This window comes from Ahaetulla prasina, chromosome 2 (genome assembly GCF_028640845.1).
Source record: "Ahaetulla prasina isolate Xishuangbanna chromosome 2, ASM2864084v1, whole genome shotgun sequence".
Classification (NCBI taxonomy): Eukaryota; Metazoa; Chordata; class Lepidosauria; order Squamata; family Colubridae; genus Ahaetulla; species Ahaetulla prasina.
In genome coordinates this window covers 161,767,568-161,785,469 of record NC_080540.1, presented here as the reverse complement: position 1 = coordinate 161,785,469, position 17,902 = coordinate 161,767,568, and the positions used below count along the sequence as shown (strand labels likewise).

The 17,902-nt window shown below is 40.2% G+C and overlaps 1 protein-coding gene across 1 annotated transcript; it reads left to right on the top strand.

Annotated features, from left to right (window-relative positions):
* The first annotated feature begins 226 nt into the window (after positions 1-226).
* Positions 227-14,320, top strand: ATP5MC2 (ATP synthase membrane subunit c locus 2). The gene is made up of 5 exons (XM_058170464.1): positions 227-302; positions 7,149-7,221; positions 9,970-10,047; positions 11,974-12,164; positions 14,044-14,320. Exons 2-5 carry the CDS (start codon positions 7,156-7,158, stop codon positions 14,156-14,158), a joined length of 450 nt encoding a protein of 149 aa, XP_058026447.1. The 5' UTR covers positions 227-302; positions 7,149-7,155; the 3' UTR covers positions 14,159-14,320.
* Positions 14,321-17,902: the final 3,582 nt, after the last annotated feature.

Genomic DNA, 17,902 nt, shown 5'->3' with positions numbered 1-17,902 from the left:
AAAAGCGAATTGTCACATTTTCCGGCAAGAGGCGAGGCGCGAAAAATGTACCCTAACGCTTCCGGTCGACTGGAACGGGAACCTTCCGTGCAACCACCCAAGTCGGCAGATGGCGCTGTCACATGCTCAGGGCCATTTTCTCCACTTCTATTTTTTTCCCCCTTGGCGTGATGGGCGCTCCAGCCGCCTGAGCTCTTTCCCCGCAGAAACCGTTTCCGGGCGGCTTTAAGGCCCTAGAGTCGTCCTTCCGCTAGCGCATGCGCTGAAAGCGGTCCTTCTCGCTCTCTTCTCCTGAGCAGCAGGTAGGGTCGCGGGAGCCCTGGGCTTTATGGTGTATGGGAAATCCTCTCTCTTCCCCTCCCCCCCCAAAACATCCCGCCCCTCCCCGCCCGCTTTCACCCCGGCCGGCCTTTTTTTTTTGGCTTCGCTTCTTTTGCACTCCGCTCCTCTTCGGTGTTGAAGGGGTGCACGGTGGGGTCAAGCGGGACGTGCACTGTCTCGGCGGGACAAGGGGGCGGAGCTTGCGGGGGGGCGGAGCCACCCTTGGGAATGATCTTGGCTGGCGGTGTGGGCGGGGCTTCGCGGCTTGAGAATATTCCTTCCCCCCCCCTCCTCCCCCCTCCAATAGAATCCGCATAGAAACCTCCGATTTCCCTACTACGAGGTTGTGGTGCCGGCAACGGCGCGAGGGTCCTTTGCAGGGGGGGGGATGCCTTCAAAGCCGGTGCGCCGTGACAGAGCAGCCCCAGGGTGACCGTAAGCTCGTCCTTCAGGAGGCCTGCCAAGCCCCCTCAAGGTTGCTGCCAGCCAGGGTTTCTCAACAACAACACACACACACACACCTTGTTGCCGCTTTGATGTAGGCAAGCGGCTTGATCTCATTCAGGTCAGATCGATTGCAATTTAAAAAAAAAAGCTGTAAAAATCAAACTTCGGTATGGTCGTCTTTGCCGTTTCCAGGGCAAGCCCTCCTTTTGTCCCAAAGGTGCTTTTTTCTTTTTTTCCCTTTTCTTTTCCAAGAGGCAACTGGGCTTTCTGATTTTTTTCTTCGAAGATGTTTCGCTTCTCATCCGAGAAGCTTCTTCAGCTCTGGAGAAGTTTCTTGGATGAGAAGCAAAAGGTGTTCAATGAAAAATCAAAAAGTCCAGTTGCCTCTTGAAGGAGAAGTGGGGGGGGGGGCAAAAAGCACCTTTGGGACAACCGCGATCTGGATGACTGAGAATCTCCATAGACAAACCCTCCTTTTGTTGTTTCCCAAGGAGAATGCCCTCACTATAAATAAAGGCACCAATAAAGGAGAATATTTGCAGCTCAGGGTTGACATGAAGGGGTCCTTGGTGCTCTCTGAGCTTTCTGGTTTTCTGGTTTTCTTGCATATATATATAAACTGACAGCAAAAAGCACTCCTTACTACTGTAGCACTGATGATGTTACCTAGTTTGGTGAAACGTCTGCAAGAAAACAAGCTCAGAGAGCACCAGGGACCCTTCAAATAAAGGCAGAAAGTTTTGCCCCCTGCCCAAGTTCTGAGATAGGGGAGAAGGTGGTACAGGTAGTCCTGTGATTTATCACCATAATTGAACCCAACATTTTTGTCCTTAAGTGAGACATTTGTTAAGTGAGTTTCACCCCATTTTACAACCTTACCACGATTGTTAAATGAATCACCACAGATGGTTAAGTAAGTTAGTAACATGGTTAAGTGAATCTGGCTTCCCCATTGAATTGGCTTCTCAAAAGGTCACAAAAGGGGATCACACGATCCCAGGATACAGCAACTGTCAAAATGAGTCCGTTGCCAACCGTCTGAATTTTGATCACATGACTGGGAATGCTGCAATGGTCGTAAGTGTGAAAAATTGTAATGTCACTTTTTCGGTACCATTGTAACTTTGAACGGTCACTAAACGAACTGTTGTAAGTCGACGACTGCCTGTATTGAAAGAGGAGGCATGTAAGTTAATGTTATGACTTTTAAAGGCAGTCAGGTTTGGTGTTCAGGACAAAGTCTCTCTTGTAATCTCTTCACTGGGTATTCACCAATAACCTTTTGGTTTACTCCACAGCCTCTATTATTTCTTTAATATCTGCTTTTCTCCTTTTTTCACCCCTTTAGCATAGGAGTTCAGTTAAGTTCAGGTTGATAAGACTTACTTTTTTTCTGGCAATTGGCAGGAAAGTTGCTGAAATAGAATAAAAAGGATGCATTGAATTACCAGATTCAAAACCCAGGATTATATTTATAGTTATATTGATATAGATTAGATATAGATAAATCCCACTTTCCATTTAGGAGATCAAGACAACACACTTAATACTCTCTTCTGCCATTTTTCCCACAACAAAAACCTAGTGAGATAGGTGGGGCTGAAATAAAGTGGCTAACACAAAGTTTCCCCATAAACTGAGATTCAAGATGAATAAGAACCTGTTGTACCCAAACCACTTACACCACCACAACTGATTAGGATTGATAGCCTGTTTGTCTCAAAAGTGCTTTTCCAAAACTTTCTTCATTTTTTCTTCAAAAATGTTTCACTTTTCATTCAAGAAGAAGCTTCTTCAGTTCCATAGACATCACAGCCTATTTGCAAACAAATCTGTTCCTCTTTCCTTATTTCAGCAGCATAATTTAACACAGGTAGAAGTATCTTTGTTGTTACTATTAAACAATATGTTAACATAACATAACATAACATCAGAGTTGGAAGGGACCTTGGAGGCCTTCTAGTCCAATCCCTGCCCAGGCAGGAAACCCTACACCATTTCAGACAAATGGTTATCCAACATTTTCTTAAAAATTTCCAATGTTGGAGCATTCACAACTTCTGCAGGCAAGTTGTTCCACTTATTAATTGTTCTAACTGTCAGGAAATTTCTCCTTAGTTCTAAGTTGCTTCTTTCTACCAGATTTACTGGTAGTAAAGTTTTAATAACAAAATAATGTATCATCATCCAGAGATCGTTTAGATCAGGGGTGTCCAAACTTGGTCCCTTTAAGACTTTTGGACTTCAACTCCCAGAGTTCCTCAGCCAGCACCCCTTGGTCCCTTTAAGACTTTTGGACTTCAACTCCCAGAGTTCCTCAGCCAGCTTTGCTGGCTGAGGGACTCTGGGAGTTGGAGTCCAAAAGTCTTAAAGGGACCAAGTTTGGACACCCCTGGTTTAGATGATTCAGTTTAATTTTTGCTCAATCCTTGCTCTAGCAGATAAATCAAGAAATGGGGTCCCTTTTCCTATTTGCATTTGAAAAAGATCCACTGGGTTATAAAAACCTTGACAACAACAAGATTTTTTGCGTGCTGTTAGTAATATTTTCTGAAAGATTCTTCAAGTAAGATAATCTATTTCACCTTTAAGTCCCCTGGTAAGTGTTGTATTGAAATATTCACGATATGATAGGCTTTGAACTTTATTGAAAGTTGGTTAAGAAATTATGGGAGAACTATTAGCTTCTTCAATTTTTCTGAATTAGCGCATATGAGTTTTGCTTGTCTTTTAAAGATACTTGCTTCTAATAAGTATTTTTATTTTTTATATATCATTTCCCCTTTTCTGCTGACTTTTTCGTTGCTTTTAACAGCAGCTTGTTCTCTGCATAATGAAAGTAATGAAGCATTTTTCTTTGTCAATTCCTTATAATAAACCCCGCAGGAATCACTGTGGGTTATGTATGTGATCAAAACAGTTACTCTATTCTGAATCACGCTAAGATACTTAGCTATAAAGTAGGCTTATCCACAGGAGGGCAGCTAGTATTTGATTGTAAACTGAATAAAAAATTACTCAATTATGGAAGTTATCATTGCTATTCCAATAAATGTATGTATTAGTGACTGATGATACAGTGTAGTGTAAGCTACTTTTCCTATAAAAATGAACAATCTTGATTTTTTCTGTCCCTCTATACATTAGGGACACGGTGGCTCAGTGGCTAAGATGCGGAGCTTGTCGACTGAAAGGTCGGCAGTTCAGCGGTTTGAAACCTTAGTGCCGCGTAACGGAGTGAGCTCCCGTTCCTTGTCCCAGCTTCTGCCAACCTAGCAGTTCAAAAGCATGTAAAAAATGCAAGTAGAAAAAATAGGGAGCACCTTTGGTGGGAAGGTAACAGCGTTCCGTGCACTTTTGGCGTTGAGTCATACTGGGCACATGACCACGGAGACGTCTTCAGAAAGTGCTGGCTCTTCTGCTTTGAAACAGAGATGAGCACTGCCCTCTAGAGTTGGGAACGACTAGTATGTGTGAGGGGAACTTTACCTTTACCTTTATATATTGTTCATTCCCAAATAATGAAAAACTTTACCAGATTTCTGCAGCTGAAGCTATTAGTTACAACAGGAGCAGATCGAGGCTGGTTGGCATTTCTTCCTCCACAGTTTATATCTCATAGATGTGGCAGAGGATTCTGGATCTGTAGTCCAGTTGCTGCCATGCAGTTTGAGTGTTTTATAGAACGCATCCTTTTTCTTCTCTGAATCTCACGGCTGCTGCCTTGAGAATAACTTGAAACACAGTCCACAGCTAATTTCTAGTTCTGGTTTTCTGCAGTGTATAAATAGCAAGCTTGTTGGGCAGTTTATAAAAAAACTGTGCATAAAAAGAAATATTTTAGGGGGAAGGGAAGCACTTGTTTCATATAGCCCATATAAACTATATTGATTTGAGATCACCATGCCCTGAATAATTCTCACAGGTACATCATGAATGCCAAATGTGCATCTGTGAAATATTTTCCTTGTAGTAGTTGTTATGTGCTCTTGCTTGGAGCAATGTGGGGACAACACGTAATTCAGTCTTATGCGTTATGAGACATCTGAATGCAGAAGCCACTTCTGGTGATGTAAATATCATACCTTGCCTATGTCTGTTGTATCTACAGTCGAACTCACAGAACCCAGTTGCTGACATGCGTGTTTGGCATAAATGGGATAATGCATTCCAGGCTTATAGGATCTTTTTCACTTTTCAAATTCAACCTGGTCACTAATCAACTAGAATCTGATTCTGATCCAGGGATGTTTTTGGTGTATGACAAATGAGTGAAACATATAGTCCTTCCACATATACATAAATTCCACTTTCCCAAGCTTGCTTCATAAAAGCAAGGTGAGATGGAAATCTTATACTTGCTACTATTAAACAATCAAGGTTTAGAATGTCATACTGATCGGTTGTAAATCAAGTGCCAGTTTTTATTAACTATAAAGTTAGCTGACATTTTAAAAATCGTTCCTTCATTTACAGTCTCCCTCTACCTCTGCAGTCTCAGAGCATTACATCTGAATATCTTCTGGAGGTGACTTTAGGTCCACCTCACATTGGCAAATGTTTTAATATCTAGAATAGGCAACTAATTATTCGAGTAGTGTAATTTTAGGAATTTTATCTGTATCATAAAATTCACTCTCTCGAATCCTTGAGAATTTGGTATACTGTAAAATTCAAAATTTAATCTCAACATACCAAAAGAAACTTTAAATAAACTCTTTCTGAAAAAAAAATATACTGTAATATTTGACCAGCCAGTATCTAAAATTTAGGAAGCCCAAATTGTGCTTATCAGTTCCCTTTATCTGGCAGAGAACATATTGTGTATTGTTTTTTGATCTTTTTCCATTATAAAGTCTTTTAATTTATTATTGATGTTCTGCATAAATCATTCCTGATAGATCTTCCAAATATAGTACAGATAGTCTTTGTGTATCACCTGCTTTGTTTATCAACAATTCAAAGTTATGACCATATTAAAATAGAATAGAATATTTATTGTCACTTTGAATGCACACTAATTGGCATACATTAAAATGAAATTTCATTGCATACAACTCTCAAAGGGTGACCACCTCCAAGATATACTTCATAACCATGACAGAACAAATAAATACAAAATTATGCATATACCCTCATATATTATATGACAAAGAGAAACAACACAGTCTAGTTCAGCGGTCACCACCATGTCCGTGGACCACTGGTGGTCCCTGAGAAAATTTTGGTGGTCCCCAGAAAAATTATTTGCATTTTTTTACATTGCCCTAAATCAGGGGTCCTCAAACTACGGCCCCTGGGACAGATTTATTTATTTATTTATTCCAATTTCTATACCGCCCTTCTCCCAAAGGACTCAGGGCAGTTTACAGCCAGATAAAACAACAGTTATAAAAATTAAAAACGATACATGCAATGAACATTTGTGTTGCTGCAGAGAGTCCCCCTCTTTGGGATCTTTTTGTGTGGGTCAGAGGGGGGCAGAAATTCCGACTTGGGGTCTGCTTCAGCCTCCTGGTGTGGGGCTTTGGACGAAGGCTGGAGGGAAACATCACTGGTGGCAAAGAGTCGGAGGACCTTGTTCCAATGGGACAGCATCATGGGGTGGAACTGGCTGACCATCTCAGCCCACTGAGCCGCCAGGCGCCGGTACCTGTCCTTGCACTCCTGCAGATCTTCCCTCTATTTGGAAAGCCTATGCTTGCTGAGCCTCCTTCTCGCTCAATCCAATTTGAATTGAGCCAGCTGTTTTGCCAACTCTTTCTCATGGTGGCTACTTAGCTCCAGCAACTGCTTCCCATTGGGGCCCTAAAGAGTCCAGGTGGGCGGGAAGGCAAGGAGTAGCGAGTAGAGGCTGGCAAGGTGCCCCTCAACGTGAGTGACATTGAGTTGGCCATGCCTACCCAGTCACATGACCACCTTGCCATGCCCACCCAGCCGGTCATTAGGCAGATCATATTAGTGGTCCACGGGATTTAAAATTATAAATTTAGTGGTCCCTGAGATCTGTAAGGTTGGTGACCCCTGGTCTAGTTCGTACGTATATATGTACATGGCGAGAAAAATGAATCTTGTGAGTTTACCAGACGGATGGCATAGGGAACAAGCTGTTACAGAATCTGGAAGTCTTGCTAGAAATAAAAATTGGAAATAAAATTGTGGTCACAGATTGTTTTGCTTAATGACTGAAGGGAAAGTGCGTTCATAAGCCTATCACTGTCACATGATTTTCTGCTTAGCAATAACAACTCTTAGCAATGGAGTTGCCGGTCCCAGTTGTATTTGCTAAGTGAGGACTAACGGTAGGTTCCTACTTGTGAAAGATAATGGAAGCCGTGAATATTTTGTCCTAATATATTAGCATTCCCTTTGTTTTCCAGTTGTTGAATGTGGCTGTTCCCCACAACTCTGAATATGTACACTTGTGCAAAGTTGATTTCTGCCTCCACCCTGGTGAGTAAACTAAGATGTACTTTTGGAGTATTTTTTTTAATAGTGCCTAGGCTTTGAAAGCAATTGGCCATGTTGACAAGTGTGCTAAAATCAATGAACTACAAAACTTGCAACTATGCAGTCAAGCATGGACTTATAGGATATAATTTGTCCTGAAGATCCCTCTGAAGATTACTTTTAGTTTTGACTCCTTATCCTCCTGATAAAGTATCTTAACAGCTCTTGCTGCAGAACTATAAATTGGAGTGGGTTACAGGGGTGGTTTATGACAAGGGGATCATGCATAGTTTAATGTTCTTGTCTTTTTGCCCAAGAAACCCATTCTTCTTTCATTGTTATTCCACGAGTCTTAACATTTTCTGCCAACATCTGAATACACAACAGCACTTTTTAAATAAGAAAGTTATATAGCTGATCATGTATGCTATATGCTTTTGGGTTTCCACCTGAGATACCTTGACTTTTCATTGCTATGATCATGTCACATTCTTTCCTATATCACTACAAAGAACAGAATACAGTTGATTGAGGAGTTCATTTTTTCTCTGCTGAAAGTTGGATCTCTTTATCGGGGGTAGGCAAAATGGATGCAAGCAGCAGATTATATTCCTGCTTTTGAGGATGGATCTTCTTACTCTGGACTATGCTCTGTTTATCTTTTCCCAATCCTGTAGGTGAACTACTACAGATAGTTAAAGGAGAGACCTCTCCAGCTTTCTGAATTTCAGAGGTTTATAAATATCTTCCTCCTTCCAGTTTGATCTTTTGATAGCTTTATCTGAAAAGATGTTCTGCCTTTGAAGTTGGAATTATGGTGGCTGTTCCCAACTTATAAGAGGTCAGGAATGGGCACAGGGCTTCATTCAGCCCTGCAGCCTTAGACTTAGTATAGAAATTAAATTAATTCTAATTCTAACTTTATTGTCACTTTGAATGTACACCAGTTGGCATATATTAAAATGAAATTTTGTTGCATACAGCTCTCAAAGGGTCACCACCTCCAATATATAACCCTGCAGAATAAATAAATGCAGAATTGTGCATAAGGTAAAAGGTTCCCCTCGCACATATGTACTAGTCGTTCCCGACTCTAGGGAGTGGTCCTCATCTCCGTTTCAAAGCCGAAGAGCCAGTGCTGTCCGAAGATGTCTCTGTGGTCATGTGATTGGCATGACTAAACTCCAAAGGTGAATGGAAGGCTATTGCCTTCCCACCAAAAGTGGTCCCTATTTTTCTACTTGGATTTCTTACGTGCTTTTGAACTGCTAGGTTGGCAGAAGTTGGGACAAATAACGGGAGCTCACCCCGTTACACGGCAGCACCAGGGATTTGAACCGCTGAGCTGCCGACTTTTCGATCGACAAGCTCAATGTCTTAGCCACTACGTCCCTTGAAATTATGCATATACCCACATATATTATATGACACCGAGAAATGACACAGTCTAGCCTCCCAAGATTGTGCTGTAGATTGTACATTGAGTTGATGGATTATTGCAGTAATAGGTAGGATAAGAGAACACTACTTTCCACTCTCTGCAGTTTAAACAGGCATAATTCAAAAGAGGGAGCAAGCAACCTTTTCAGCTTAGGACGGTAGTCTATGTCTAAATGAAGAATTCAGCTTGAGAATCTTTATTTATGTTAAATAACTCGTATTGCTTTTTGATTAATAATAATTTTTATTAAACGATCCTTCCAGTATATGCCATTTCTATATATATGCCTTCTCCCAGATCAGATTAAGATAACATTGAGAAAGTTCAACATCAGTTGACAGTGAGAAGGGGTTTGTCCTTCCCAAGTGGAACTACCCAGTGCTTTCTTTTCTTTTCCATTAATTCAGGGGTATCAAACTCAAGGCCTGGGAACCAGATGCAGCCTGCAGGGTGCTTAGTTCTGGCCTGCTAGGCCACCCTGGAAATAGCGAAGGACTGGCCCGCCAGTGAAAATGGAGCTCGCAAGGGCTGTATATGCCCTCCCCCCAGCTCCATTTTTACTGGCAGCGGGTTTCAGGAGGCCCTCGCAGCTGAAAACGGAGCTCGGGAGCCCGTTTTTGCTGGCAGAGCGCTTGGGCCACCATATATCCCCCCTGACACAAGTGACGTCATGCTGGCCATGCCCACCCACCCCCAAGGTCAAACACAATCCTGATGCAGCCCTCTATGAAATAGAGTTTGACACCCTTGCTTTAATGTCTCGGATAACAATTATGCCTAATTCACAGATTCTAATTACTGCTGGTTCTTCAGATAACGATTTATGAAATTCAGGAATTTAATTTACATTACACATACATTTAATTTTTTCTTCGTACTTGCTGTTGAGACTAACAGTAAAATTCCAAAGCCCAGAGGGGTCCAGCAGGACATTTTACCATTGTTTATACCTGACAAATACATTGCGCAAACTAAAAACACAAACTAGCTCATTTTATTTGTGTGAGTTCGTACAAGTTGCAAGTATTGCATTACTTATATTTAACCTTTTTTGTTTTGATTGTAGTTTGAACAAGTCTAAATATTTTGATGTGCATATAATACACAGCCATAAACTATGGTTTACAAATCAAAATTGTAAATATGTGATTTACACCACGTATTAAATCATCATGTTTGACCCCATGGTTGTTTCTTTTAACTGTTAGGATTTTGCCTTTAAAATTAGAATGTGCTTGGCGAGGAAGCTTGTTTTACCAGTGGAAGCTTTGTTTCTCTTCTGTAATTTGTTTTTTTATTTCTTTCTGCAGGTGAGGAACAGTTCCACAGTTTTGTGCAGACCTCTTTCTGCTTCTGTGCTTAACAGACCTCAAATCAGGACGGATAAGGTAAGTTAGGATATCCAAGAGAGATAAATTTTGAATCTTCTCAGCATTTTGCTTCTTTTCCTACCAAGTTTCGGCAGGGAAAAACTTGCTATCAGATCATCCCTAGAATAGTCAGATTGGTATCGATGAGAATATTCTGGAATTCTCCAGAACGTTTTGCACCCAGAATATTCAGCACTTCACATCACTAGTCTCATTGAATAGCTATATTGGAGCATTCTATGTCAAAATGGGAATAATGATTCTAGAGGAACATAACAAGGCTTTTATAATACAGATTAAGATATGGGAATAAATGCAGCTGAAAGACAGTGGGAGAGAAAAAGAGAAGAGTGCCTTTCCTGCAGGCTTTAACTCGTGGGTTTTTCTTACAGGCAGAAACACACATCCCTAGAATACAAGTAGAACAAAACTGGGCCCAGGATACAAAATCATAGCTCAGACTGATCCTTGAAATAATTCAGCAAAAAACACATTAATGTGTGTCTGTCTTACCATTTGCTATGGCTATTTTATTCTGATTCTCTAGTCATTCTCCAGGTTGGAAGGTTTTCTTAAGAGGTTGGAGCAGGCCTGGGAAAAGACCCTGTCTCCTTCGTATGATGCAAGGCAAAATGGCATTCCTTTGTCCTCTTTTATGTAGCCTACCTGAGGGGAATTTTGCTGCTCCTTATTGGTACTTCAAATTTTGATTGCCCTGAGCCTCTGCCCACTCTCTGGACTGATTGCTTTAGGTTTTATTGACACAACAGATATAAATTTTCCTCTGTTCATTCATGTCTGAGTTTCTTGAGGTAGGGTTCTTCCTCTTCGTCCTCTTCCATTGAATTGGCTCTGCTAGATTTTTTTAAAGATTATACAAGCAGCAGCAATAAAACAGTATTCATTTCCAAATAGATATCTTGTAAAAAAACAACAACAACCAGCAACAAGTCTTTATTTTATATTTTAATTAACGGGCTTTTAGAATAAGTTTTTTAACTGCTTTTATATTGTATTTATGTGTTTTTTAAGTGCCTGTGAACCGCCCTGAGTCCTTCGGGAGATAGGGCGGTATATAAATATGATTAAAAAAAAAAAAAAGTCACTAGAGGGCCTCGGGATGCTACAAGACGATCTCTCTGTAATATTAATTAGGTCCGCAGATGATTATTGAATTTGTTAAGGTTTGAATCTTCTACCTTTGGAGCTTACTTGGAATTCTTCCAGCTATTCCTTCTCACCACTGGGAGAAGCTAAGGCCAGTTCATTTAGTTCAAACTTTGGAACTGTTAATCCACTCCAAGAAATTATCTCCATCAGTTCCTCATTCATGTATTGCTTTAATCTTGTAAATCAGGGGTCTCCAACCTTGGCAATTTTAAGCCTTGGCCGACTTCAACTCCCAGAATTCCCCAGCCAGTTGGCTGGGGAATTCTGGGAGTTGAAGTCGGCCAAGGCTTAAAATTGCCATGGTTGGAGACCCCTGTTGTAAATTCTAGGTTGGTTCCTAGATGAGGATCAGCAGTTAAATGCAGTGTACTTCATAGTCACATTTGAAGACATTTGAATCTGGGTCTTGTCACACGATTCTCTTACGCCAGGTTTAAGACAATCTGATACTCTCCATAAGGCTTGTACGGTAAGAACAACAGCACCCTGCCTACCTTTTATTTGTAATTATAATGGCCCAAATCATGGTAATTGCCCCCTGCCACAATTTACAGCCACTGTCAAGCCAAGCGATGAATTGGTTTTAACTCTGCTATATTTGGAAATACAGTATAATCTGACTGAAATGATAACAAACATCAACAGCCAAGATTGGTTAAACGGCTGTGGGCCATGTTGATCACTACAAAGTTACCTTTGGTCACCTCCTGTTTCAGACCTTTTTGCCTTTTGCACCCCACCCACCACCCACCCTTGTTTCTTATTTGCTCCTAGCCCTGCTGCCTTTCGGGTGCTCAGCATGAAGTCTGGCCGCTGCTGCATCGGCAGTTCCAAACGAGTGCGGTGTCCAGGGACATTGATACTGCCGCCAAGTTTATTGGTGCTGGTGCTGCAACCGTGGGTGTAGCTGGCTCTGGTGCTGGCATTGGAACAGTGTTCGGCAGTCTCATCATTGGCTATGCCAGGTATGGGGGAAGTTTTACTTATGCCCTCATTTGTAGTGCCATTGTTCAGTGGAAAGGAACTATGGGATTTTCCTGGTTTTTAGTGCCCTCGACTTAACATTTGTTTAGTGACTGTTCAAAGAAGGATGGAATAGGAATGGAATAAGGATAAGGTAGGATAGGATAGGATAGGATAGGATAGGATAGGATAGGATAGGATAGGATAGGATAGGATAGGATAGGAATAAAATTAATGGAATGGAATGGAAATAGGATAGGATAGGAATAGAATTAATGGAATGGAATAGGAATAGAATGGAATTAGGATAGGATAGGATAGGAATAGAATTAATGGAATGGAATGGAAATAGAATAGGATAGGATAGGAATAGAATTAATGGAATGGAATGGAAATAGGATAGGATAGGAATAGAATTAATGGAATGGAATGGGAATGGAATGGAATAAGGATAGGAATGGAATAGAATGGAATTAGGATAGGATAAGATAGGAATAGAATTAATGGAATGGAATGGGAATAGAATGGAATTAGGATAGGATAGGAATAGAATTAATAGAATGGAATGGAATGGGAATAGAATGGAATAGGAATAGGAATGGCATAAGGATAGGATAGGATAGGATAGGAATAGAATTAGAATAGGATAGAATGGAATGGAATGGAATAGAATAGAACTTTATTGTCACTTTAAATGTACACTAATCAGACTTTAAATATACACTAATCAGTATACATTAAAATGAAATTTTGTTGAATTCAGCTCTTAAGATAACCATTATGCACATTTCCGCGCGCACACACGCACACACACACACACAGAGAGAGATTACAGCACTGAAAAAAGTTACTTTCAACCATTGCAATATCCCCATGGTCATATGATCAAAATTTAAGCAATTGGCAATAGGCATGTATTGATGACAATTGCAGGGTCCCAGAGTCATGTGATTGCCATTTATAACCTTCCCAGTCAGCTTCAAAAAAGCATAGTCCATGGGGAAAACTGTATTTGTTTAATCACCAACTGAGTCACTTAATGATGATGGTGATTCATTTTAACAACTGTGGCAAAAAAAAGGTGGTAAAATAGATCATGACTCACTTAACAAATAGCTTGATTAGAAATGAAAATTCTGGTCCCAATTGTGATTGTAAGTTGAGGACCACGTGTAATAAGATGTTTTTTGCTGCCAGGTTCTGCCTCTCATTGCTTTAGCTCAATATAGCTGTGGGATTATTGATGATTGTATTTAATTATTCAGTTCTTCTCACCAAGGATATATGTCTAATAATGTTATTATCCCATCTTTTAAGAAAGATTTTCCTTGGGAATAACACTGCCATTCATTTTTAAAATGAAGCATTAGTTTCCTCTTGTTGGCATCCCTGAGGAAAAGGCTCTTTATCAGGGATGCCGTAGCTATGCAGAATAAAAACAGAGATGGACAAAAGTGCAAAGGGAAGCTTCTAATTAACATTGCCGGGACATTTTGTAGAAAGAAATAATAAACTTAGAAATAAACTCTGAAAGCTCTTGGCCACTACTTATTGATATACAGTAAGAGCATGTTAAATGTCTCTCGGAGCCTTAGTTTTAATTCTACTTGCAATTGACTGCAGAAAAGCAGTGCTAAAAAGACCTGGTGCAGAACAAACCCTAGTAAAATCTTTATAGTCTAATAAATTTTGCAGATTTAATTGCAAAACTGGCTAAAGGCTCTCAAGCAGCTAGGGTGGTGGTGGTGTTTCTTTGCTTCTCCTAATATGTGTGACATGGCCAGGAACGATGTAACGTCAAACTTTCCCTTGAGAGATGCTGGAAGTTTAGCTCTTTTCCGTTTTCTGATCGGCATATCTCTCTCTTTAATTCCTTCACAGAAATCCCTCCTTGAAGCAGCAGCTCTTCTCCTATGCCATCCTGGGTTTTGCGCTCTCCGAAGCCATGGGGCTCTTCTGCTTGATGGTAGCATTCCTCATTCTCTTTGCCATGTGACAAAACCAACATGCACTACTACATACTCTTCCTTTCTCCCCCTGTGTTTAGTCTAATGTGTACGCTGAGCTGAGTGTTTTGTGGGAGAGAAGGGAAGTTCACCTGTTAACCAAATCCTCCCTGTTCACTGGGGGCAAGTGAATAAATACAGATTGGTATACATTTCCTGCTTTTTTTTAGTGTGCATATTTGGTTTTGTAATAGATACCTGGTTCCAAATATTTTCCCCATGGGGTTAGTGTTATGTGGGGGGGGAGGGACACATGAATTCCAACTGATGATGTCAGCCATTTGCACAGCATAACAGAATGTGTTCAGTGCCTCCAATAGATCATTGAAAATTCAGTAATGGCTGTAAGTTTGTTTTTTTAGTTCAGTAATTTGCAGTAAGTGTGAAATACCTAATCAGTAGCTCGATGCCATTACTTTTTATGAAATCTTAATTAATTTAATGAAGCTTGTTCTTAGTGTCATAGGTCTGTAGCAATACTTATTAGTGCTTCTGCCGGCATGACTTTAGCTTGGAGCACGATATACAGCTTCTATGCAAGATACAGTTCCTGAGCCTCCTATTTTGCTGCTAGAATGTATTAACAACCAGCAAATAACAATGAGACTCCCCACTATCTTTGTTGTTTTAAAAAGCAAAATAAGCATTTTACATGTTTGTTCCGCCTATTTTAGCCATAAGAAAAGTTAAAAAGCAAATATTAAAAAGTCTTAACACCCATTAGAAACATCATCAGTGGCTAATTTTGGAGTAGCACTAGCTTCAGCTCAAGAATGCCTCCTCAGTTTAGGTAATCAGTGTTGGTTGGTTGGTTGGTTGGGGAGATAAGCATCTGGGAATAGCTCACTCTAACTTTTGACAAACTTGTAGAATTTGGTTTTCTTGGTTCCAGTAAATTAAAACATGGCCAAGAACCAGCAGCCTTTGAAGTGTCTCTTTTTCCTTTAAGAGTTAGTGCAGATGGGTGTGATATTTAGTGAATATGAATGTTGCTGCTTGGAAGAACCCTGCTTAATTAGACTAAGGTTGATCCAATTTAGCATCCTCTTTTCTTCAAGAGCTAACCATATGCCTTTGGAGAAGGAAGCCTACCAATAGAACACAGGTGTAACGCCAGCCTCTCAGGTACCCTAGGATATTGCAGACTTCTCTTCTCCCCATGGACTTTTAATGGATTTTATACGTAGACTGAATTCACAATCATGCTAAACTATATCATTTCATTTTTAATTAGCGTTTGGAAACTTTTTTGAAGTATCCTATCTCAAGCTTGAAATAATTATTCCCACTTTATCTTCCAAAGGGTCTGAGCAGCTATTTCAATCTTAAAACATTTCCATTTAGAGCTGTTTTCTCACATCTGTACAATTTGCTTCATGTTATGTAAGAGATGGAGCTCCTTTAATAAATCGTGGATATGGAAACTAGGTATAAGTCAGTTGTGAATTCCACCCTTTGGGTCCGGTTGTAGGCAAGGAAACCTGCTTGCATCCTGATCATGTGATCATTTTACAGTTATCATCTAATTAAATCTACAAATATTTGTTCTGTTTCTAATACTCTTATATGGAAAAAGGTATTCTCGGCTCCTTTAATATCCAGATGTTTTAGATTACTTCAACAATCTCCTATAGGGTGTGCTGAGTAGGATTAATAGAAGCTGAATTCCAACATATCTGGAAGGCATCAGATTATTTACTACTGTTACAAGTCTTCTGGGTATCTTGGAAAGCACAGTGCAGGATTCTGACCTTCTTATTGGAGTTTTGGCTTATTTATTTAATCAAATTTACTAGCCACCCATCTCACAAAAATGACATACAATAATTGATAAAAACACAATACATATTTAAAAACAGGCATTTAAAAATAAAAAAATAGAGATTAATTAGCACTAAAATATACAAAACCCAAGCACAGAGAGAGCGAGTACATCCAACCTCAATAACGAAGCCACCTAAACAAGTCTCTGGTTCCCATGGAATAACCAGATCTTGAGGAACTTTCACAAAAGTGAGGAAGAAGTTGGGGCGTGGGACGCCTATCACCGGCCACTGTATTAGCAATATTTATGAGGATTCCAGAAGTCTGCAGTGTAGCTTTTCATCATTGTAATAGAGCTTACTGAGGTAAAAAAATTGCCTTGATGCTTCAAGAATCTTAGAAGAAAGTTATGACACTTATGGCCCTTTATTGTAATGCTTGTATTTGTTTTTTAAAAATCTGGGCTGTGAAGGTTCCATTCAGAGACAGATCTGTTAGCAGGTCTGTTAGCTATTAAAAGAGTTGGGGAGGATTAAAAAAATCAAATTTGGGAGAGGAAAAAAAAATCACATGTCGTCTTCTATCCATCATTTGGTAATTAACTCTTTTAAGGTTAAGTACACAGAAAAAAAAAAAAAGTGCTCCCAAGACAGTATCATAGGGGCATGAAATGGAACAGATCTGCCTTGTGGCTCATAGAAGGCTATCCCATGGGCCAAGTGGAAAAATCCGGAATTGCAATCTTTTGGCTACAGCATTGAACTCTTCATCTGCTTCTTCCTTGTTTTTCTGTGTCCTAGAATTAGGAAGAGCTTTCGGTTTTATTATTTCTCTGCCGTGGGATTTCCTCTCCCTTTTGCTTGCCATGTTCATGTTACGGTATATAAGAAAAGAAATTAATCATGTTCAACATAATTTCATAATTTAGAATCCTATTCTTAAAAATAAAAAGGCATATAATCAATTACCAGGTTTTTTTTTTTAAAAAAGAAGGGTTGATCTAAAGAGGCTAAAATGCTTTCAGAGGGGGGTGAAAAGGGAAAAAAAGAGGACTAGTTTTTTATCAGCTTCCTCAATACGTTTTTCAGGAGGACGGCCCCATATGCCCTATCCGTTTCTCTTGACTAAAATGTTTTTTGCCTACGATTGTGCAGGGTGAACAAATGGCCCGCAACTATTTTGGGAGTTCTTGGGAGCCTGACTATATTGACTAGGGTTGCTGCTGCTTGTCAACCCACAGCTGGTCCTGGCAATCTAGACTGGGGTTGCTAAGGAACTGGCTGAGCTGCATATTACAGTTATGGCTGTGTTTTGGAAACTTGCTGCCGATGCCAACCTGGCCATGGGGCGGTGCGGTGGGGTGAGTGAACAGTAATAGTTAAACAATGAAGGGAACGCTAACAAGTATCTGAACTGAAGAAACATCATGTCTGAGAGGTGTCCTTAGTCTATGTAGGAGGTAAAGTAGAATAGTTAATGGACAATTTAATCTAGGACCAGAGATATTCCAAAAATGCTAAGAGTAATGGATCTGCTCAACTTCTTATTCCCAGAAAGAACGGTTGTAAAATGGGGCAAACTCACTTAACAAATGTTTCGCTTAGCAACAGAAATGTTGGGCTCAATTGTGGTCGTCAGTTGAGGAGTACCTGTACTTAACAATGTTGAGGGAAAGAATGTGTGCCGCTAACTCCTTGATGTGAGTTTGTCATTCATTCATCCATTTAGCAGAAATAATGATTCCCTTCTTACTTGGCAAAAACTAGGAATCGGTGTGCTCTCAAACTCCAGCCAGTGAAAAGAATGTGGGCATGCATCCATGCTGGGGTTTCTGCAGCTAGCAAAGGAAAAAAAACTAAACCCTTCAAATAAACTCCATGCTTAAGCCTATTGTGTAAACATTTACGCTTTGTGCGGCAGTACGAACCCCCTGTAGGAGTTATACTAAAGACTCATAGGTAGGAAGCCAT

What these genes read in the sequence shown, in the direction of transcription:
- ATP5MC2 (XM_058170464.1), top strand. Translation starts at nt 7,156, where the DNA reads ATGTGGCTGTTCCCCACAACTCTGAATATGTACACTTGTGCAAAGTTG. An exon ending in TGATTTCTGCCTCCACCCTG is followed by an intron (nt 7,222 to 9,969) that starts GTGAGTAAACTA and finishes TTCTTTCTGCAG; the next exon opens with GTGAGGAACAGTTCCACAGT. An exon ending in CTCATCATTGGCTATGCCAG is followed by an intron (nt 12,165 to 14,043) that starts GTATGGGGGAAG and finishes ATTCCTTCACAG; the next exon opens with AAATCCCTCCTTGAAGCAGC.